The 23,947-nt window shown below is 35.8% G+C and overlaps 1 protein-coding gene across 2 annotated transcripts; it reads right to left on the bottom strand.

Moving 5' to 3' along the window:
• Positions 1-426: 426 nt before the first annotated feature.
• On the bottom strand, positions 427-23,054 carry LOC129270771 (spermatogenesis-associated protein 6-like). 2 transcript variants are annotated; one of them, XM_064106605.1, is made up of 11 exons: positions 22,593-23,054; positions 16,600-16,737; positions 15,942-16,166; positions 14,756-14,925; positions 13,558-13,657; positions 13,115-13,256; positions 12,220-12,341; positions 11,050-11,134; positions 9,345-9,667; positions 8,194-8,328; positions 427-5,229 (listed from the first exon to the last, which is right to left on the bottom strand). In XM_064106605.1, the coding sequence occupies exons 1-10, from the start codon at positions 22,638-22,640 to the stop codon at positions 8,221-8,223; spliced, it is 1,461 nt and encodes a 486-aa protein (XP_063962675.1). In that variant the 5' UTR covers positions 22,641-23,054; the 3' UTR covers positions 427-5,229; positions 8,194-8,220. The 2 variants fall into 2 exon arrangements, with proteins under 2 accessions (XP_063962675.1, XP_063962674.1); XM_064106604.1 differs by having other exon boundaries at positions 8,240-8,328; positions 22,593-22,788.
• Between the last annotated feature and the right edge of the window lie 893 nt (positions 23,055-23,947).

The following is a 23,947-nucleotide window of genomic DNA, read 5'->3' as shown; positions in this document are numbered from 1 at the left end:
TCTTTTTCTTATCTGCCATCTGTTTTGTCTTGATTCTTTTCTTCTTTTTATCCTTCTGTGTTTACATGCACACTCTCATGTTTTAAAAAATAGCTATCAAATAAGCTTGGAACAATACCAAAAAAAAAAATCGACACAAAATCAAAGAAAGTCAATTTCAATTTATTCATTAACTCATTTGATATAATTGTCTATATATTTGCATGGTATGAAATTCCATCTTTTTCAAATTTCATTTGATTTCATGGATAAAAGCCTATATGGATTGGGTACACTATTTTCCATATTTTGCCTCCAATAATTGTTGAGAAATATTACATTTGGCATTAACACAGCATTACTAGTTTTATATATCTCACAAAGCATAGTACCGTACCTCAAAATGGCAGTCTAAATAAATAATATAAATAGCCTCTTTTTTTCCGACATTGCATTTTAGCAAAGATTTTTTTTCAGACAAAGGTATCCCACCTCACGGACTTTAGGCATCATATATCTTTGACTTGACACAACTTGCAGCTCAGCTTTGCTGTAGTGAGTTTTGAAACATCTTGTCTGAATAAGGCAAAAGAATATAAAGCAGTCTTACAAAGGGGATATCTTTATCTTACCTTAAAATCAGATATATAAGCATGGACCTAACTGTACTACATCGTTTGCCATTTTTCATTCCCATAAAATCAGTATGAAACAGCCTACGTTTCCCTTTTCAAGCATCTTGGAACTTGTTGTGATAAACCTCACGTTCAAAAACGCCCCAGAAAAGGATTCTGTTTTAGTAAATAATTTCATACTCATTTCATATCAAATCACATCTATTCTTAGTCAATCATGCATTCTTATTTGTAGAAATCAAGTTAATTAATACAAATTTCATAACTTTTGTTGGAAGGAGACATCTAGTCAAAGACTACAGCTATGGTTAGCTACTAGTTCAGGCACTCCACCAGCTTATGTGCGAAAGCATATTTAATTTGTTAATTTTGTCTCATGTTTCTACCATAGGCTGCATCATCACTGAAAATATCACATCATTATTTTCAGTTTAATTAATGAAGCTTATCCAGAAACAATATTTCTAAATACAGATTTATAATAAACTCTGATTCAATAACAGAGAGGCAACATTTACTAGATATTGTTTTACTTTCAAATTGTACACACTCCTTTCCTTACCTAAGTTCTAGTTTGATAAATCTACAAAGTTAACTTTATCACACAAATTCTGGCTGTAATGTCACAGAATATATTATATAAACAGACCATCTAAGAAAGACACACAGAAAATAAAACATTTTACAGAGGATTCTCAAAAGTGTATTCCCTGCAAGCCTACATTCTCTGAATCTATACTTGATATTATGTAATGCATCACACCATATCCCATAAACAAGAATTCTACACACATTGCTCTAATTTTTTCTTTTAATCCTCAACAGTTTCACGTGTGTTTTGTATATGTGTGATGTGTGTTGTACAGTGAAAAAAAGTATCAAAATGTAAAAGAAAATAAAATTTTCATAATAAAGCACACAATATTAACTGTCAATATTCAGTTATACAGTTATATACAGCTGCTTTCTTACTGTTTCAATATCATTAACAGAAACTAGAGTCCTACAACAATGATCTAAAAGAAAATATAAGAAATGCCACGTAAATATCAATTTAATTGAAATTAATGAATATACTCTATGGCTTGAGCGTATTGCCATTTTGATTTGGTCCATGTACGATTGAGAATTGTATTTATTTTTTATTCAGGAGCCCCGTAACACAAAGCTTAGCAATCATCATAGAAGAATACCTTTAGGATTGATTGCATTGACCACAATGTACAATCAAACGTGAAAATCAAGCGTACGACCAATTGCTATCCTTTGTGTTGAGGGGACCCAGATGTACTCAATTTTTTTAATTCTATATGAACACAGTCACTCTATATGTATTCATAATATAAATTTCTTCTGAATTTGATGGTCAGTACGTTTCCTTAAGTTTTTTGTTATTCACCTAGGCCCCATTGTATAAAAGTTACGCTTATAGGAACTTTGCCATCCAATGGTAGCTTCCCTGATATCCTTGATTCTGATTGGTTGATTAGCATTGTTACCATTAAATGGCAAAGTTACTATAATACTAACTTTTATGTAACACGGCCCAGGTGTCATTCTACATATATTGGGAGATCTTTTTCTCTTTTCAATCATTTCATCTCATATTTATAGTTGCACATTTACTGAAAAATTTCTTTTTTTCATAAAAATGAGTACGGTACTGTACACAATATGGCAAAGAAGCCAAATGCCCATCTGGACCCTAGTCTGAATTAAATGCAATTCCAAAAATAAAAAAATCAACTTCATTTAAAAACATTTAAAACCAAGCATCTGTGACTGATATTTAATTTTTTTAAGAGTTGTGTTTGAATTGTCCTGTATGGGCCAAAGATGTCTATTCAGCTGCGATAATCAGCCCTTTCCTTAAAAAATTACTTGGGAAGTATTACCTTCCAAGTTGCCTCCTTATTTTAATCAGTAATTGGTAAAATTATATATGCGACCATTATTATCTTTTTCCTTTATGTTGCTTTCATCTAAAAGGTATACATGTATATATCTAGTTTACTTCCCAAATGGACCAGCCTGGCTAAATATGAATATCTTTAAAAATGAACTTTCTACAATGTATATAAAAAAAAAAAAACAGTACCATATATACATTTACAATTCCAAATTATTTCATTCAAATATCAATTGCCCTGCAATATGATTATGTAACAGCAATTACTGTTTCAATTTCAGTTTTAAAAGAAAGAATATTGATTGCAATTTAAGAGCAGCATGAGGAATAATGGGGGTAAATGCAGAATAATGGTTACTGTGGAAATCACTTAATCCAAAAAGGACTGGGCTATTTGAGATGTATTGAGGACGGGGGGGGGGGGGGGGCCATGATAGCCCCCCCCCCCCCTCTGATCTCGGCCACCGTTCACGCAATCGCGATGTCATGCACATACCTTACCACATAAACTACAAGATAGTATTTTTTAAAATTCTGAAAATAATTTTTGTTTATTATAAATAAAATTTGCAAATTTAATCAAGAAAAACATTATTTCCATATTTAACACCCAATTTCACTTCAAATTTTATTCTTTTTTTGCAGATCTCATCTTTGTAATCTAATTCAAAGGTTTCCACAAAGAAAAGTTGCGAAAGCCAATTTTTTCCTCATGTATTTCTTTGTTTTTTCATATTTTGCTTTTCATTGTTTTTTTCAATGGAAATTATTAGACCATTTAACAACTAAATTAAATCCTAAATTAATTAAGCAGACCGATTAGAACAAAAAATAATCACCCTTTTATGAATTTCATCTCCCATAGACTTTGTACACAATTAAAATGAGCCATTTTCGGCATGACATTGTCTCATAAAAAGTAATGTGACGTCGCAATGCTTTACCCGTATGTCCCGAATTTGGTCTCAAAAGTTGCGCAAGACTTCAAAGAAAAAAGTCATACAAAATTTTGCGGCGCTATCTTTTTTCATTTCTGAAATATCACGCGAAGCGTCGAGGAGAGGCCATCATCCCCCCAGTCCTTTTAGGGTTGAAATATTATCTTTCCAGAATCTGGCTAAAGTCTCATGATGTAATAATAAAATCATTAAGTCAAATAACATGAGCCATGGCACCAAAGAAAAATAATGTCGTCATTTGCTTGCCATGCAATCTTGGAGCACTTTCTGAGGCCAGAATTCACAATATGAAAACGTTAAGTTTTGTTGCATCAGATCTGAACAACTCAATACAGAGAGCTTGGATTCAGAGAGGACATCAATTAAAAGAAGAAAAAAATCATTCAAATTAAGTGACTTTTCACAAAAGCAATTGTGCTACTAATGGGGCGTTGCAAGAAACTTGTGATCAATTGCAAGTCTATTTTCACTCCTTAAATCAATCATATCTCTTGTAATTAATTATAAATTTGTGATTGATTGCTGAACTGTTCCTTGCAACAAATAGTGTAATCTGATTTGTTACAGCTAAAATTTCCTTATTCATTGAAAAATTGCAACAGAATATTTGCGATTGATTGCAAATATTTTCTTGCAACACCCATTATGACTGATCAGTTATCACCTCCAGTGACAGCAATATTTCATTTGGCACAGGCAATTTATTAAGGAGCCCTTTAACATAAGGCTTCGTAACAAGTGTAGGGCTTATTTCTATGATCAATAACATTAAATATTCTTTATGATCAATCATAAAAATCAGTCTTGCAATCACTCATTAAGCTTTATGCTACAGGGCCTAGATTCGTCATATTGCTTTTTTATATCAACAAATTATTTTTTCATTTCTAACAATCGATATGATGTTGTCACCAAGGAAAGGCCAGTGATGCCTTTTCTAATTTTACAAAGTTGAAGAAAACCTGCATCCTTGACATGGATATCTCAATGTTGCCATGACTGACATGAAGATATCACAGTATAAACGTCTAGGGGACTGTCTTACATAGAGTTACGATCAATCGCAACTATGGAAAGCCAGCAAAGTCAACATATAAAATGCATGCTTGATCAAAATTTTTCTAGATATGATGTATATTCGTAAATTCATCGATTTCTTGACAATTTGGTGTGTTCGCTTTGTTTACAAAGGACATTTTGCAAATTTCCTGTAGAAAAAAATTACGACACTGATGGATTTCCCTAGAGTTACGATTGATTGGAGCAATCGTGACTCTTTGTAAGACGGGCCCCAGGGCTCTGTCTTAAAAAGGGTTGCAATTGATCAGACCAACCTCAACTGTATGGAAATCCACCATTGTCATAATTTTTCCTCACGGAAATTTCCACAATGTCCTGAGTAAACAAAGAGGAGCACACTGAATTTTCCAGAAAACAAAGAATGCATGAATACACATCATATGTATAAAATATTTTGGACAAACATGCATTTCAGATACTGGCATTGCTGGCTATCCATAGTTGTGGTTGATTGGATCAGTCACAACTTTATGTAAGCCAGGGTCCAGATGTACATCATTTCTTGGTGCTTGACTGGTAATACTAGTAGGTACTGTTCTTAATCTTCTTGTGTAGCCTGCGATAGATCCTTGCTAGTGATTCCTCAAAGAGTTGACGGTGGGTCTTGCCACACATCTTAGAACTCATGGTAGACAGGTGATGACCATCTCCTAAGTCTGTTGATATACTGTAAGAATCAACATAGCAAAATACAAATAATTATATCAGAGAATAAATTATGAGTGATAGATAGATTTCTAGATAGATGGCGCTAAATAACTGCCTAACATCATTATTATCATTAGATAAACTTTCTATCATATGCTGCGACACAAACAATCCAAATGCAGACATATACAATCACGTCAAAGTGTATTGTGTGAATTATTGACCGTTGGCAGCAACCTCAGAGGGACATGTGGGATGTGGAGTGATATGTATCTTATGAACAAATAAAACAACACCCAGGTTGATTTTTCCTCTCTCGTACGCTAACATGTAGCTCAGAACTTGTATTTCCAGCTTTGTATGCTTTCTCCTCTTTCTCTGCTTTTCCTTATTTTTTAAAGGTAAAGGTAAAGGAAAGTATAGTTACAGCAAACAATTATTTCTTGAGAAAGTCTATAAAATCAAGGTTAAATGCCACCATATAATGATAGACCTAGATCTGGGACATTGAAATAAACTTATCTTTGTGAAATCATGAAATCGTGGCTGAAAACCGGTAATTCTGGCGATCACTAACACAAAAAGGCATATGTGGGACAGTGTATTAATATTGTTCGGAAAATGCCCAACATTTCATGGATTCCCGTGGTTATTTTGCTCATTTCTCAGCAATTACACATTTTTTTTCTTGAACCATTTGGCACATATTTTTCATTTATAAATACAAAGACTTTGGTGGTCATTTTATTGGATTCTGTTCGACCTCATTTTGAGATCATTACCAAAACTGATATTTATCTTTAAGGGGCAAAATAATGGCAGTACATACAAAACAAGATTACTTTCCATATCATTTTAATTGTTTAAGATACAAGGATTTGTGGTCTCAACAATGACCCTTCAAAATATTTGCATAAAAATTAGAATGAATTCTTCAAACATGTTATTTTGATAAATGATGTTACAATCCATACTGTTACCATATAATCAAAATTCAAATTGGAAAAAGATTTTATAAGAAATGCAAAATTTTGTCATCTAATCATGTCAGCATTATTGCTGATTCCACTAGAGGTGCATTCAATCAGCTTCCTTAGCCTAGTGTCAGAAATTAAAATGCAAACACAAAACAAAACAAACAAAATAGGTATTCAACAAAATAGAATCTCATCACCCAGCTCAAAAACCCCAAATTACAGTCAATATGAATGTGGAGATTCAACACTTTCAAAGAGCAGGCTATATCAAAGTTTGCAATTAACTTTTCAAACGCTATCAAAAAATGACCAAGGCTATATCAAAGTTTGCTATTAACTTTTCAAACGTTATCAAACAATGGCCAACATAACTATCTAATTTGAAGTAAGATTGTCAGAGGGATTCGCAAGATAAAGAGAGAGTTTGGTTTGGAGTTTTAGGGACAGGCATACCATTGTCTCAAATTGGAAAATCTGTTTTGGTTCTTAACTTTTCATGTGAACATTCATTTTTGCAAAACAATATTTGTATTCATGCTGCATATATTTTCTGTGACAAAACAGAATTTCCAGTTTAGATCAAGTCTGAAACAATAACATGTTTTCAAAAATGAAAAAAACATTTTTTTTAAATGGAAAATCAATGTCCCTCGAGTTTAATGTTCATTCAAGTATGAAGCGTGCATCAGTCCTGGGTGGTGCAACATAAAGAGACACAATAAATCTCAATGGAGATTATTATTAGTTGTAACTACAACTTAATGTTACAGAACCAAAAACAAATCATTGCATCTCATTCGGGTTGACTTTCACAAAGGCATAGATTCAGATTTCAGATTCAGATTTATTTCCAACAGAAATGACATAAATATTGATACAAATCAATTGATGCATATTTTGCCAGTGGGTAGGAAAAGAGTTACTCTTTCAGGTAAGCAAATTTCTTAATTTCCATTTTTAATGCCAGCTAAATGACAAGGCACATTACAGCAACCCTTGCCTAGCAATGTATTGTGGGTTATGAGCAGCTTGGTGAAAATATGAAAATCATTTTAGCTTCAAAAATCAAAAGAAAAGAAAAAAATGTTGCCTGGCTGGCAGACAGGTCCATAGGATGCATGTATGCATGCATCATTTCCAACTGTAGTCTTTAGAGACAGGTGGTCAAAAAAAAATGACACCTAACAAATCCCCAATTAAAGAAAAAATTATTTCCTGAACATATAATTATATTATATGACCTGAAGGAGTATGTTCTCCAAATAATTTGATACCATATTTATGAGGTATGTGTTAGTGCTTGGATGATCAGGAGATATTCTTTGCAGTGATGTAAATTTTGATTTACGCCAAAGTAACGCATGGCTGCAATGGATGAATCAAGAATTCAGTGGTGTCATAATCCTTCGACAGTTGCATTAACATCCATTACAAAACATCTTTTCAATAATTTACATTATAATTGTTTAATAATAATAATAAACACTTTTTAGTATCAATTCTCAAGTTAATTTCATTGAGAAGGGATTTGCAAATATATTTACTAACTCATGTAGGATTATGAAATCATTGGCATCGGGGTTCATTCATTGCTGTCATGCCTTACTCTGGTGCAAGTCAAAATGTACATCACTGCAAAGAATACCTAATGATTATCCAAGCGTGAAGACATACCACATAAATATGGTATCAAAATAATCAGGAGAAGATACTCTTCCATCCATATACAATGATTACGCATTTGTGAAATATTTTTCCTTAACATGGGGATTTGTGAGGTGTTTTTACTCACACGGTATACTGGCGGAGCCAAAGCTGGTTTGACTGTATATATCTCTTTTCTTACATCCATATAGAGCGCACTTGAGCTCATGCCCTAAATGTCGGACACACAGGAATTGAAAATCGCCAAGCTCGCACAACCAACCACTGCTCTGCCAGCCAGACAACAAAATGTAAAGTTAAGTGCATTAGAAACAAGAAGATGTGAAAATCATAAAACAAACCTCACAAAAAATGTGAACCAACAGTGATCAATACAGGGATGAATACCTAAAGCTGCTTAAAGAGCTGCCGTTAAGAGATGACCTTAGGGCACCAAGTGCTTCTTCTGAGGTCACTGAACTATCAGAATCATCCAACTATATGAAAACAAAACAATAGGCAACAATTCAAAGGTCAAAGGTTGAATGAAGGTCATGAAAAATGTTAATTTTTCCAGTAATCATAAAAGTGAATGATTGATGTTAGAACAAGGAGGATCAAATTAAACAGATCAATGTTGAACGAATAATGGATAGGAAATCAAATCACAAAACTGATGGTCAACGAAACAAGAATCATGCATCAAAAAACACAGAAACATCAAAAGATTTAGCAGAAATCCAGAAAAAAATGACATAGTTATTGATTTTTTAAGTTTTAAATCTGTGACATCACATGTAAGCAGCTTCCCCAGATAGGTCTTGCAACATAAATGCCATAAAATGCCATTTATTTTGAAAATTGGAAACAATTTTCCCTGTGGATTAAGTGCGATAGCAGACACATTATTTCAGTCTTGCTCATGTGGGAAAATATTACTACTCATATTTTACAAAATATGAGAATTCAAGAGTCAATATCAGATGATGTGTGAGGCAATTGGACACATTTGATGTCACAAAATAAAAACTTTCAAAATCACAATTTTTGACAGATTATGTAAATCTTTCACTTATACATATTTCTAAGTCTGTTGGTATTAGTTACTAAAAACCATCTTAAAGTCAGGGTTGATTTCTCCTTCAAATTTCAGTTGTAATTATATACTAGTAAACAGGACCCCATCTTACAAAGAGTTGCGATTGATCCAATGAATCACAACTATGGAAAGCCAGGAATGTCAACATCTGCAATGCATGTTTGTTAAAAATATTTTTATATTATGATTCATACATGTACATCCATGGTTATCTTGAAAATTAAGTTTACTTCTTTTTGTTTACAAAGGACATTTTCAAAATTTCTTGTAGAAAATAATATGACAATACTGGATTTCCATAGAATTGCGATTGATTGGATCACTTGTAACTCTTTGTAAGACGGGGCCCACGTATTATACATGAAAAAGTTAATGTTTATAACACATTGTCAGAATCAAACAATGAAAACTTACATAATTACTATCCAGGGCTCTCTGTACTCTATGGTGTATGAGATCTGCATGAGAAGGAGATCCTGGTCTAGGACTTAACCGTTGCCGAAGGGATGGTCTTGCTAAGATAGGACTCATGGACCGTGAACGAGAACGGGCATATCTCCTTGATGGACTCAGAGACCTGGACCTGGACCGTGACAGGCGTGGCGATCTAGATCTGGACCTTGAAAGGCGGGGTGAACGGGAGAGCCGTGGAGAGTAGGGAAGACGAGCGTAGTCTACAGCGGGTCCTGGAACCGGTGGTAGGGACACTGATAGGCCATTCATAGAATCTATCAGATCTATCAAGAAGCAGGTGAATACAAAATAATGTTCAGTAAATTACAGCAAGCACACAGTGGAGTGAGTGGACTATAAAATTCTGATTGTGTGAACTTGAATTAATTACTCAATTAACAATTACTGTATCAGAACATGTAATAATGACATTAAAGATTTAAGAGGATGATGATGATTATGAAAGATGGAAGCAGCAGTAAGTTTCTGGGGTGACATTATATTAATGCCGTAATTCTCTTTTAGTTAATACGTTTTCTGAAAAGCAATTTATGAATGTTATGACTCTTCTTTCATCTTTGCTATATCTTGTGTTTTTATTTGAATTTCATGACTGCGTAATGTCCTGCAATAAGAATGCATGTTTTGGTACAAAAGCTCTTCTTTGAGCACAACAGTTTGAGCAACAGAGATATAACAAAATGGGTAGGTGGTGGTTGGGATTTAAAAAATTAAAGTTGATGTTTTAACTTTCTAAAGGGCGCGCTAAGGAGGAGTGTAACAACAATTATGATAATGATGGTGATGATGATGATGGTGAAGATGGTGATGATGATGATGATGATGATGATGATGATCATGATCATGATAATCATGATCATGAAGGTGATGATGATCATGATGGTGATGATGATGATGGTGGTGGTGGTGGTGGTGGTGGTGGTGGTGGTGGTGGTGATGATGATGATGATGATGATGATGATGATGATGATGATGATGATGATGATGATGATGATGATGATGATGATGATGATGATGATGATGATGATGATGATGATGATGATGATGATGATGATGATGATGATGATGATGATGATGATGATGATGATGATGATGATGATGATGATGATGATGATGATGATGATGATTAGTAATGATGATGATGACTACAATGAAGATGGTGATGATGATGATGATGGTGATGGTTATGATGATGAAGATGATGATGTTGATGATGATGGTGATGGTGATGATGATGATGGTGATGATGATGAAGATGATGATGTTGATGATGATGGTGATGGTGGAGATGGTGATGATGATGATATGATGATGATGATGATGATGATGATGATGGTGAAGATGATGGTGGTGATGATGATGGTGGTGATGGTGGTGGTGATGATGATGATGATGATGACGGTGATGATGATGATGACGGTGATGATGATCACGATGGTGATTGATGATGATGATGATGATTAAAATGAAGATGGTGATGATGGTGGTGGTGGTGATGATGATGATGTTGATGATGGTGATGATAACGATGATGGTAATGATTACGCTGCTCCCAATGATTCTGCTGATGCTGTAAATTATAATGATGGTGAATTCCTCATTAATCACAATCCTAAATTCTTGATGTAAACAGTAATCTCCTCACCTTCTGAACTCTCCATATCGACATCTGTTACTCTGGTACTCAGGATTCTCTCTAACTCTTCATCTCTTAATGTATTCCGCATTTGCTGCATTAAAAAAATATATATATCGTCAAACCTGCTTTAGCAGCCATCTATACAGAGAGACCACCTGTCTATAAAGACCGCAATTTAAGTTTCCTTTGAACAGCTTTCTCCATTGGAACATACATTGCAGGAACGTGTTCCTAAAGCCAACCTGCTCACAAAGACCAATTTCCTTGCCTCCCTTGCACGGTATTAGAAGACTTAACTGTGTAACTATAATCATTGTACATACATGTATATGTTCATTTTGTTGTTATATTTCATTTCAAAATACTTGCAGTAGTATGGTTTGTCCGTATAACTAAATTAGACATTCATTGGTTGGCACTTGTAAACAATAATAAATAAAAGCATCTACATCTTTATTATATTCATAATATTTAAATTCAAACTTGAATTAACTTATTCATTATATGAAGGAGGTTACTTTATTACATGAAGGTAATTTCAAATCGCCAGACATATAATAATAAAGGCAATAAATCATGCAGGGTGTGTTCATAATTGAGAAGCACGTGTTTACCAGAGTTCTGAATACAGGCCTATGTGCTTCAAGAAAAAAAAAGACCCTTTGGCTTTCATACTATTTTTTAAAAAATATATTGGCAATTTTACCCGATTAACATTCAGGGTTCCCAGCTTTTCAAGAAAACAAAATTCCCTGATTTATCCCGGGTGAAATTTAAAAATTCCTTGATAATTATTTAAACCCATTCCAGGTTTCGCATGTTTTCTATAAAAGTTGTTGCACTGAATTACATGTATTTTCAGTATAAAAACAATAATGTAAAACTAATCAGTACCACTATAACCAGTCATTCAATGGAAGTTGATTTGATATGCAACAAAATATAACAGTCTGACTGACTACCATGCTTTCAACTTTTGGGCTGATCAAAATTCCCTGATTTCTTCCCTCATTTGAGGCATTATTCCCTGATTTAAACTATTTTTTATCAAATTCCCTGATTTTTCCCTGGCTGGAAAAAAGTTAAATTTCCCTGATGGGCTCGGAACCCTGAAATTGTATGGAGTCATATAAATTTGTCATTTAATCTATTTGTTGTTTAGAAAATCCATCTTACCTCTGATGATGTGAATTTGATGCCATTGTTAGGATGGAAGTATTTTTTATGGCCCCAGTAACGTCTTCCAAAGTAACGCTGATATATCCTACAGATACGACAGTCAGCTTCAGAGATGTACTCTAATTCAGATTTTCAAAATATATGAAAATGTAAAATTAAACTTATATGTATGTGGGTAAGAAATATTGAAATGAAACTTCTGAGTAAGGATTAAAATATCAGCCATTACAAATGAATGGTTACAGTTATTGAGTAAACCATTTCCATACCCAGGCAGCATCTCAAACTCTCATCCAGGTCCTACTATATTTATCCTTCACCATGACACTGTCATTTTTCTTCTCACCGACTTGTTTGTAACTCTGTATCCTCTATCCTCTTGAAATGCCAAATTCAATAACAATAATAATAGGCATTTATATGGCGCCATCCATCAAGAAATTATATTCCGATGCACGTTGTTATTATTACTATTACCCCGGTTTAGCTCGAGCTGCCTTTCAGCGCTCATGCATTCAAGGAATTAATCCTGCTGGGTACCCATTCACCTCACCTGGGTTGAGTGCAGCACAACGTGGATAAATTTCTTGCTGAAGAAGATTACGCCATGGCTGGGATTCGAACCCACGACCCTCTGTTTCAAAGTCAGAAGACTTATCCATTGGGCCAGGACGCTCTTATAATAATAATAATAAATTTTTCTGGCTATTTTTTTTTCATTTTTAGATGACGAACAATTTCTGGTGTCTAAAGAAAATGGATTAATTGACACTCCAACAAATGGACAGTGAGTACCACTGCAGTAGAATTTGACCCTCTAATAACAAGGCGAGAGTCAGAACCAATACACTTCTGAAGCTTATACTGTATGATGAATTCGAAGCTGTCTTACCAGATGAGTTTCCAGTGATTTCAGGGGGACCTGTTCTGAATGAGATGGGTGTTCTCGGTCGATTGGGCGGGGCTGATGCAGGTCGCCGTGGTGATGGGGACCTTGCTCTGTATGGTGAGGTAGCTCGGTTATGAGTGTCTTTCTACAAGTGACCCAAAAAAAAAGAATGAGCAGAAATGCACTTCATTCATGCCTTTTTCACACTTCAAGGGGGATTCAGTGTTGGCATCCACAACATAACTTTCAGCTAATTACCCTGCTCCCGAGGCCTACCGCATATATACTTGCAATCAATCACAATCCAAAGAATCAAAAGAAACCTGATTTTAAACCTATCAAAAGCTTACATTTAGAAATTGCGTTGGATTTCATTTGTCACAATGGATGGCAACTCCTTCAGTCCATGAAAAAATGCCATGATCAGACAGCAAAGAATGGCTTACCCTTTTGATGATAAATGGTGGTCTATCTTCGATCCCTGAAGTATTCATCACCGATGCCTTCATTGTCGATGAGATGGTTGGTGCTTCATAACTCTTGGTTCTACAGTAAATATTTCACAAAAATGCAATCAATAACAAGTATTTTGCATTGATCTACAAATCTTCTTTATTAAATTTGTCTTGTTTTTTATACAGGATTCTGGGACTCATAAACAGGCTTGCAATTAATGACAAAATGTCAATGACCAATTGGAGGCCTTTACTTTTTTTTTCCAATTTTAATTTAGTCGATAAAACAATGATTTCCCATTTTGTATTGTTTAATACAATGGAACATTGTTCAAATCAGTTTACAGATGTCATATACCTTTGTCACTGAATTCCGTCTTGCGCATATTCCATGTATGCACTACCCCACTCCCTGGGGAGCAGTCAAGAAGATCTCCAAAACTCAAATGCTACAAATACATGTACATATCCATGTACTTTATTGGATCTCACATAATGCACGCCTACTTAACTTGTTGTACGCGAGCACATGAGATACTGAATGTCAATCCTTCGTACCGTTGCATGCACGACGTACCATCCAAAATGTACAGTTGCACGGCTTTAGGAGGTGACGTCACAATACGATTTAATTCATTGCGCTCAGTAAGATTGAAGGTGCAATACACGTATAGCCTGCTGGCTAAATGCGCAATGCTGCCCAAAGGTCATGTGCGATTGTGGGATTTTACTTTTCGCTTTTAATATTTCTCTCCCTTTTCATAGATTACTGCAGGGAAAAAATCATGTTTTTTCATATTTCGCTAGATTCCGAGGCGTTGTACAACACAAATAGCGAATATTCTTATTCGTGCAATGGTGCGAGATTTCGCATTCGGTGAAAGAGACTCTCTATTCAACGAGTTGATTAGAGCGAAATCTCGCACCATCACACTCATGCCTATTCGCTATTTGTATAATAATGGATACCCATCGGGCATCTGGGGGAGAGTGCCAACTGAAAGTGTAGATTGATGCCTTGCCAAAAGACGCTAGTGTGTCAAGGCAGGCTTCCAACACACAACCTTCTCTTCACAAGGTATGATTCAGAACCACCATACTACAATACATCCTTTGACAAGTGTTGCAACACCGCAATGCTTCCACTTGATCCATAACCCAATAAACACAAACTAATGCTATATCTTACCGTTTGAGACTCTTTTTCTTCCTTCCCCTCGTCTTGCTTGGCGTAACAACGACATAATCCTCATTGGTGTCTTCAAGCTCGGCCACGCGATCTCTGTAATAATCTAAGGCTGGAGTGCCCGTGTCTTGGATGGTGGTCTTACATGAAAACTCCAGCTTCGGTGAAAGGCCCTACTCAGATATTAAGAAGATAAAGAGAAATTTAAGAACAGAAAGATGATGTTAACCAGATTGATAATGAATCTGTCGACTCTGATTGGCTAATTTGCATCTAAGATATGTACAGGCACCTAAAGGGTGTCATTTCATGAAACCTATAAATGGAAAAAATTAAGAATTACTTTTTTTACTAGCAAATTGTGATGATTGGGTAAAAGCTGCTGGAATCAAGGGTTTTGATTGGCTAATGGTAAAATCTTAATTGAAATTATGCAATAATTAATTATTGAAAACAGGACCCAGGTTTCCATACCCGGTGGGTTTGTAAAAAAGAAGTTTATAAACAGAAAGAACCCTTTTTCTGTAAAAAGTTGTAATGAATTGTTACCGAACATTTCTGTCAAAGCCTACTAAAATTTCAAGAGTTTCTGTAATTTCAACTTTTTGTATAACTTTTGGATTCAGGAAAAGGATTTAAAAGAATGTGGAAATGGATTTATACATTTATTTATACATGATAGTTTGCATCTCATGAGAATGACCTGACAAATGTGGTCATACTATAGGTATACCAAAGGCAGCAGGGAAATTAAGTATAAATAATAAAGAATTTGTATAGAGGACATATCCACCTTGTTAGGTGCTTCACGCGCTCCTATAATAGCCCTGCTAAGCTAGTCTACTGATTCTGGTGCTCACAGCTTTTTGAAGAATTAATTCTTGCCGGTCCCCATTTACCTCACCTGGGTTGGGTGCAGTACAATGTGGGTAAATTTCTTGCTGAAGGAAAACATACCTTGGCTGGGAATCGAACGCACGTCCCTCAGATTGAAAGACGAATGTCTTAACCACTAAACAGTGATGCCCCCGTATGATTTTCAGTCAAACTTTTTTTTTTAAACTTCCCCAGAAAAAAAGAATGAACATGGGGGCTCAGGGCGAATTTGCCTACATAATGCTCAAAAGAGCCCTGGAAATCCCCAATCACTGCCCAGAGCACAGCATATGTCCCTATCTATATCACTCACCGTAAACCAAATCTTCTTGTTCATGAGCACCTCCCGATCGGACTCGGCGTAGCGGGGGAGCATCGAGTCCTCTGGATAGAGGAAATCTCTGGTTGAGAGCTGGTAAAAGGCCAGAACCGTCCCATCTTGATTGAAATCTTCGTCTAGTTGAATCAGTTCAATCAAGACATCCTCAAACTGAAGAACGTGGGCCAAGTGTGCCGGGTCACCACAGTTTGCATAGGTCTATGAATGAGAAGGTAACAAACATGTAATAAGGCTATAAGAAACAATTTTTCAAATCAAGAATATGCTTCACAATCAATAAAATGGTGTATCAATGAAGTTGCAAAGCACTGATTGCAAAAATCCTATGCTGCCTATTTTTAGCACAGAACAGAGAATACCAACTTGCCACAGTAGCATTTATTTATAATGTACCAAATCCACACTACACAATGAAACAAAAAAAGGGGAGAAATATGCAATGAGAAATATTTAAGTATTTAAAGGTAATTAATAATAATCATAAATGGAGCACTAAACACTCACTTTATCAGAAGTCTATAAGTGCTCTACTAATAATGAAACACTAAGAAGCATTAAACAGGTGTGTCTTCAGTGAAAATAAAATGTGTTGACAGAAGTACATTCTCAGATAACCATGCCTCTTTCTCACCCTTTCAAATCTGAACTTCTGATGGAACAGGAGCGGGAAGAATGGAGGGAGACACAAAGTCCTCTTCTGGAATCCCAGCATACACACACTCAGGTATACATCCTGACGGTCTTTCAGGACCACACCGGGACAGGTCACCTGCGGAACAATGAATAAATCCAATTGATAAGCAATGAATTAAGATGAATACCAGTTGTGGCAATGATCTCAAAATGAGTTCACACAGAATCCAAGTACCCTGAGTACCAATGCAATGATTGGCAATGAAATTACCCCCAAAGTGTTTGCATGACATGTATAAATTAAAAAAAATGTGCCAAATAGCTCTGGATCAATATGCTTAATTGCTGAGAAATGAGCAAAATAAGCATGGAATTCCATCAAATGTCGGGTATTTATTTTTCGAAGCAATATTAATAGTATAGTGAGACCACCACATATCGACCACCTCTTTTGAAACTGGCCACCTTGCGTGCATTAAAATTATTGCGTATTGCAAACGATACGAGCGGGAGAGTAGGCGCAGTGTCCACAGGAACAGTAAGAATTTATTTTACGAAAGAAAAAGGGGGAAAAGGTAAAAATTTAGTAGAATTTATCACAATTATTTTAACTAGACCCGAACCCTGCCGAAAAACAGTTGTTCATACCAAGAAATCCGATAGGAAACGGCTTTAGAACAAAACATCTGTCGTCAATCGTCGAATCATGTGCCGGAGCTCGCAGTGGAAGTAGTGAGACGATCATTTAGCATGTTGACATCATCAGTAGAGGCGCACGGCCAATATGGGAGACTCTCTCCAATAGGGGAGACAATCTCCCACATTGGAGACTTGCTTTGCAAAAGGACAAAAGAAACAACACCAACAAAAGCATGATTTTTTCCACCCAAAATTTTGTCTCACTGAGGTCAAAAGCCCATTTGTTTTGTGTGTGATTGACAACAAAAATCCTTATCAAAACAAAAGTAGACGGTGAAAGGGGGAAATTTTTCATGAGGAATCTGCTTATCACAATAACACATTTTTATTTGCCGCCAAGGTAATCCTTTAGCAGCAAATGTAAACAAAGGAAATTGGTCTCCAAAACTGGAGACTGTCTCTGAAATTGGATACCCAAATTCTTTACAAAAGTCTCTGATATTGGAGATAATCTCCCACATTGGAGACAGTCTCCAATATTGGCCGTGCGCCTCTACTGATCATTCATAGAACTGATTTGGAAGAGTCAAAATATTCCGCCACTGCGACAAGAATCGGCCGTAAACTTAGTGTATCACGGCACTCACACAACATGCGAGGTTAGTATACTAACCTCGCACAACGCATGTGATTTCATAGTGCATTTTGACGTTTTCATTCATCACACGAATGTGAGGGACTATGAAACGCCAAATCTTTCAATATTTTTCCACTATGTTAATCTTGATCGTATGATTTAGTTCATTTTTAAAATGAATTAGAAATTTTTGATAAAGGTGTTTTTATCGCTTACCTCCAAATCTCAACCAGGATACTTCGCTCGGTCCGTCCTTAGTCATCCTTCATACTGCGGTGGAAATTACGCAAACAAAAATCGAAATGCGAATTTTTCCTATCGAACATTCTCGATTCTAGTCGTCGGCGCATAATAGGAAATTGTACCAAAAATCAACAGGTTGCATCTCATTCTCATGTATATACTTAAAGAGGGTCCTATTTGGTCAAAGTCGTGAGAATTGAAATATTGTATAATTCGAACAATAAAAGAGAAATAGTGAGTGACATTATTGACTCTCTCATTTAGATATCAATGAATTGTGCATGTAATTGTTTTGTGATAAATAAGCGAAACTTTAATATGTCATAACTTTCTTATTTTACATCTGATTTTGATGAAGTTTTCAGCGTTAGTCTTGTTTCATAATTCTCTATTTATTCAAACATTTTTTTTCTGGGGTGCACTTGACCTTTAAGAGATTTTCCAATGAAAATACTACATGGAATTTGGAAATACAAATCATAATTTGGTTGAACAAAATGTTTTCTGTTAAAGTATAAAACAGAAGAGGAACATTTCCTTCACGTATTTTTATATCCACAATATGTTGCCTTAGTATGGAATAATCACAATGACATAAAATGAAAATGGGTAAAGTACCTTCCTAATGATCATTGAGATTTCGCCTATGGAATCGTTGTTTATTAATTTTCAAAGCTTTAAATAGATGAAAATGTTCATTGAGAAAATATACAATATATATATATATATATGCTCCTTTTAAAATCTACGATTTTATTTTTACGGCATTTACTAAACCTTTTGTGATTATATATATATATATATATGAACAAAATGATAATGTCCCGATTGTTTCGCATTACGTGTGTTAGATTGCGGGCGTTTGTGTGTGTGTGTGTAGGAAGCAAGATTTTCGTGTTAATGTTTGCACAAAAAAGGAGAGGGAAAGGGAAAGGAAAAGGGGAGGGGGAAAGGTAGAGGAGAGAGAGGGAAAAGGAGACCATAAAATAGAAAGAAAACAAAGGAAAGGAAGAGGGGAAAGAAGAGGGAAAGGGAGGGGAAAAGAAAAATGGAAAGAGCGAGAAAACAGTAGGGGAGGGAGAAAGGAAAGAAAAGAAGGGAAAGGAAAAGCGAGAAAGGGAATGGAGGGGGCGGGAAAGGGAAAGAGAGACAAGAAAAGACAGATCAAGGGAGGGGGAAAGGTAGAGGAGAGAGAGGGAAAAGGAGACCATAAAATAGAAAGAAATTAAACAAAGGAAAGGAAGAGGGGAAGGGAGAGGGAAAGAAAAAATGGAAAGAGTGAGAAAGAGTAGGGGAGGGAGAAAGGAAAGAAAAGAAGGGAAAGGAAAGGAAAAGCGAAAAAGGGAAGGGAAAGGGAGAGAAGAAAAGAAGGGAGAACGAAAATTGGGAAAGGGAGAGAGAGAATGATGAAGGGGATAGGAAAATGTCAAGTTTGAAGATCTGAATATTAACACTAAAACAAAATTAGACTTCCATGTTTTATTTATAAAACTACCATCTTTTTCATGATTATAAAGGTTCAACGTCCCTGTTCTAGGTCTAACTTCAACATAAATCTACTGGCGCTTTGCACTTGAATTCTGGATGTCATTCCTTTTTTAAAAGTATAGGTTATCTGTCGGACTTTTCAAATCCCAAATTTAAATCTTAAGCGCAAATGCCCTCGCATTATTTTTCATTTAGATACAGTCCTGTCATCAATATCAAAAATTATAAGTGCGAGCTTCGCGCTGGCATCATTTTTGTAAGTGACAGTTATGATGTTGTTCATATTTTTAAAATGCTTAGAATGTCCATTTGTTGAGGATTAAATGTCCAAAAGTTCAGCGCTCGCATAATTTGTAAGGTAAATAGGCCTACCCTTTTAATTGTTATACAAAGGTGCTTATACAACGTCCAGAATGCAGTTCGGAATATTGAAAATAACCGTTGGTCCCGCTATTTCTGCCCGTGCGACAAGCATTTATCATTTTGAATCATGAGATTCACCTTTAAAATATGATGAAAAAGTATCGTTAAGACTGAATTAAGAAAAAAAGAAGCTCACGTTTCACGCTCGCATTTTGATCCGTTAGCTTATGATAATAATGGTGCATGACTTCGTTAATATATTTTATCGGACATGTCCACCTTTTGGTGCTTCAAGAAAAATAAACACAACACACAAAATAATAATAGAAAACGAACAAGAATAGAATAGATAGTTACCTATCCCACTCATGAATTCTTATTTAACAGTCCCCAAAACGTATTTTTTTCGTGTTAGCTTATTTCATATACATATATATATATATATATATATATATATATACATATAGGTCTCCTCATCATGGTTATAAAAAGTGCTCAGAATGTTTTATTTTCAAGTCCTTGTATCATCAGAATTTTCAGCTCGGGCAGCTCTATCGCATTTTGATTACTATCCTGTTGATTTATTTATTTGAACAAAATATTTAAAATGTCCAGCTTTTAGAACAGATATCAAAAAAAGGTATTCACCTTTGATCATAGATGAGGAAGAAGAAAAAGGGCAAAAAAATAGGAAACAAACTAACGAATTAATGTGACACAATTTTTCTTCATTTCAAGGCGACTCTTTACATTTCATCATCGCTGATGGCACTACAATCGAAAATACCGCTTGACAGCAAAAAAAAAAAAAAAAAAACAGAAACAGGAAAATAATGCTGAGCGTCTAAAATGCAGCTAGCAGTGCAAGCTGCAGATCGTAAACAAACGTCTTGTGAATAATATCGTGCGCCCTCTTTAGGCAAAAGTTGATACCCACGATCATACTGCGGCATCTACGTGAAGATCACGAGAAAATGCTTTTATTTTATTAAAAAACACACCAAAGAGAAGTCAAGAAACGATCCATATGGTTCGGTAAGTGTCATAGCACAATTAGAAACATTATTTAAAAAGGAATGGCATAGTTATTTTAGTAAAAAGTGTGTGAAAGATTCGCGTGCACCATGTGCATATGAATCCTTCGCACGCGAGATGCATTGATCCCATGAGTGGTATCACGGGTGGTCGGTTTACAAAGGGTGGAAATGAGCAAATTTAAAGTCGTCTTACGGTATTTGTTGTTCGCCGATATATACACGGATTGAATCGGAGTCGCCGATGGAAACAAAACATGGGAATCTGATCTGCCCAATTTTCTGCACAAATGAGACAAAAACTGGGTAAAAACTAATAAATATTTTCGCAGATACGATGCTTAAAAAATTAGGTGGTCGATAAGGGGTAGTTCCAACCATACAGTCCCACATATGATTTTCTGTGTAAGTGATCATCAGAATTATCTGAGCTAAGATTTCATGATTTTACAAAGATAAGTTTAACGTCCATGCACAGTGAGTCGCCATGTGCAATTTTTTTACTGTTGCGCCACTCACCTGTCACTGCCTGACTACAATGGTTCTAGAAATCTTTTGCAATGTTGAAAAGTGTCTTGTGGCATCTGATATTAATCCTCAGTAATTCCCTGAAATGCTGCAACGTTTGGTTAAAAGATCCAGCAAAAGACAAAGGAGTTAAGCGCAGTCAAAGTCAGACTTGCAAACTTGGTCCGTACGGTGCGAATTTAAGCTGCCATTTTTCTCGGGCGACGATTTGAGACGCCCACACTAAGCAATCGATGTTTCCAAAACTGCCCGCTCAAGTTACCAATATTTGGTATCAAAATATCGATTATAAAAAAATGCTCACGATCATTTCATTTTGAAGGTGGGGGTGACAACTGTTATCAAAATAAGAGGGGTTGGCGACTCAACGTATATCTTAACCCATGGAGAGGTTTCAACAATGCAGCTGAGTCAATGCACTTTTGTGTACGATCGGTGCGTGTGTGTGCGCATGCGCGATATGTCTGTGTAGTAAATGTATTGGATTTTTCGAATCGGCGACTCAAAATATACCCATCATTGTGTCGCCGTTCCGGAAGTGTGTAATTCATGTCTCATGATGTTCTTACTACCGTCCCTACTAAAAACTGTAGCAATTTCAGGAGAAAAATTTATCATATATTTCAAAGGATTTGTGGATACTTTCATCTCATACATAGTCATACAAAGATTTGGGTAAGAATTTTTTTTTTTGGTTGCAAAATTGAAGGTTGAAGACTGCCGATGGCGACTCACTGCGCATGGCCATGGACGTTAGGCCTAGGCTACATTAATTTGAATTTTTAAAAATCTAACTTTAGATGTAAAACAATATTTTGACAATTAAAACATAAACCTGGGTTTTAAAGACATTCTCATGAAATAATTGTTTGCTGCAACTAGGCCTACTGTCTTTTATATAAGCTAGCCCTAGTCCTAGAAGAGTCTAGACTAGTGAAAACTACTCTGAAAGTTACACATACACAAAGGTCAACAGGTGGGACAATGTATTTTCAGGCCATGGCATGCAGAGCCAGAGGGATGAGGAAAACAACGCAAAGAAAACAAGAAGATTCTTACTGCTTCAATGTTCAAATCTACGATGATGCGTAAGGCGTTGCAAGACATGGTAAAAAACAAAAGAATTCCTGATGATTGTGGTTATCGCCAGCTGTTATGGAATTCAGGCAAGTCAGATCCAACAACTGTCTGCAACCTGCGTTGTCTTGACGATCGAGGGACGCGCTAGCGATAGGTCGACTACGGACTAGTCTTCTTGCGGTCGAGACGCGACGAGATGAGGCTCTCAATGTTGTGAAGAATATTATGTTGCCTAGTATAGTTGTAGTACTTGTGTATTTTGTGTATGATTTTATTGCTTACAAAATTAAGAACTCAAAGTATCATGTTGCATTATTATAACTGGCATTATAACTGGCATGCATATATACCCTTTTTCCCAATTCAAGGGACTAGAAATTAGACTAACATAAAAAAAAATAAAAAAATACGAGTTTGATGTTCAGAATCTCTGTCCTACCCTACTAGTATTTTATGGGCCTAACCCTGCCCCTTTGAACTTGTCATGATTTATCATATAATGAACGGATGGGGGAGACCTTGTGATTCAATATGCTTCTTAATTAACAAACTGCATGGGCTGGTACGGTAGGCCCAGGGGGCCCCAGGCCCTCATATATCCTAGTTATTTGTAGATATCTCTATGACCCTCTAATATACCGGGTACATTTTTTTTCACTCATTCTCACACATCACCCACGTTATCTCCTGCCTCTCATCCAGCTCACAAAAAAAAAAATTTGTACAAGTGCCTTGAAAGATGGACAGACAGATCATTCATTGATAGATGGATAAGACCCCCCCCCCCCCCCACACACACACACAACACACCCCCACACAACAGTTTAGAAGAACAAATCTCTTTAACAGTTTGAATAGGATGCATGAAACAGCATTTTCTTTTGTAAATGTATCAAAATTACAAGCAGGGGGGGGGGGGAACTGGGCAATGTCTTCTCCCCCCTTGGTGCCACAACTGCATGCACACACACACACAACGTTCACACTTTCTTATTAAAACTTTACACCGAGAAGCTCCCATACTGCACAATTAACAAATCACGCTCATGGTCTTCATTACAATCAAAATATATAAAAAATGGGTCAATCTTTTTGGTACCATCATTCTCAGCACTCACTGGGTAATTTTACCCTGAAAATAAAGGTGTTTCAATAAAAGCAGAAAAATGGGGAAAAAATCATGAAAGAATCAAAGTTATGTCTTAAAATTTGAATTTGCAAAGAAATATGTGAGCAGCTGCCCCACATGTCATAAATTTAATACCATAAATTCCCATTTGCCTGAAGAAATTATCTTATATAAGCAGGTACATGATGATGCTTCTGATGATGAA

Source organism: Lytechinus pictus, chromosome 11 (genome assembly GCF_037042905.1).
Source record: "Lytechinus pictus isolate F3 Inbred chromosome 11, Lp3.0, whole genome shotgun sequence".
Taxonomy (NCBI): Eukaryota; Metazoa; Echinodermata; class Echinoidea; order Temnopleuroida; family Toxopneustidae; genus Lytechinus; species Lytechinus pictus.
The sequence above is the reverse complement of the archived record's forward strand: the minus strand, read 5'-3'. Positions and strand labels throughout refer to the sequence as shown.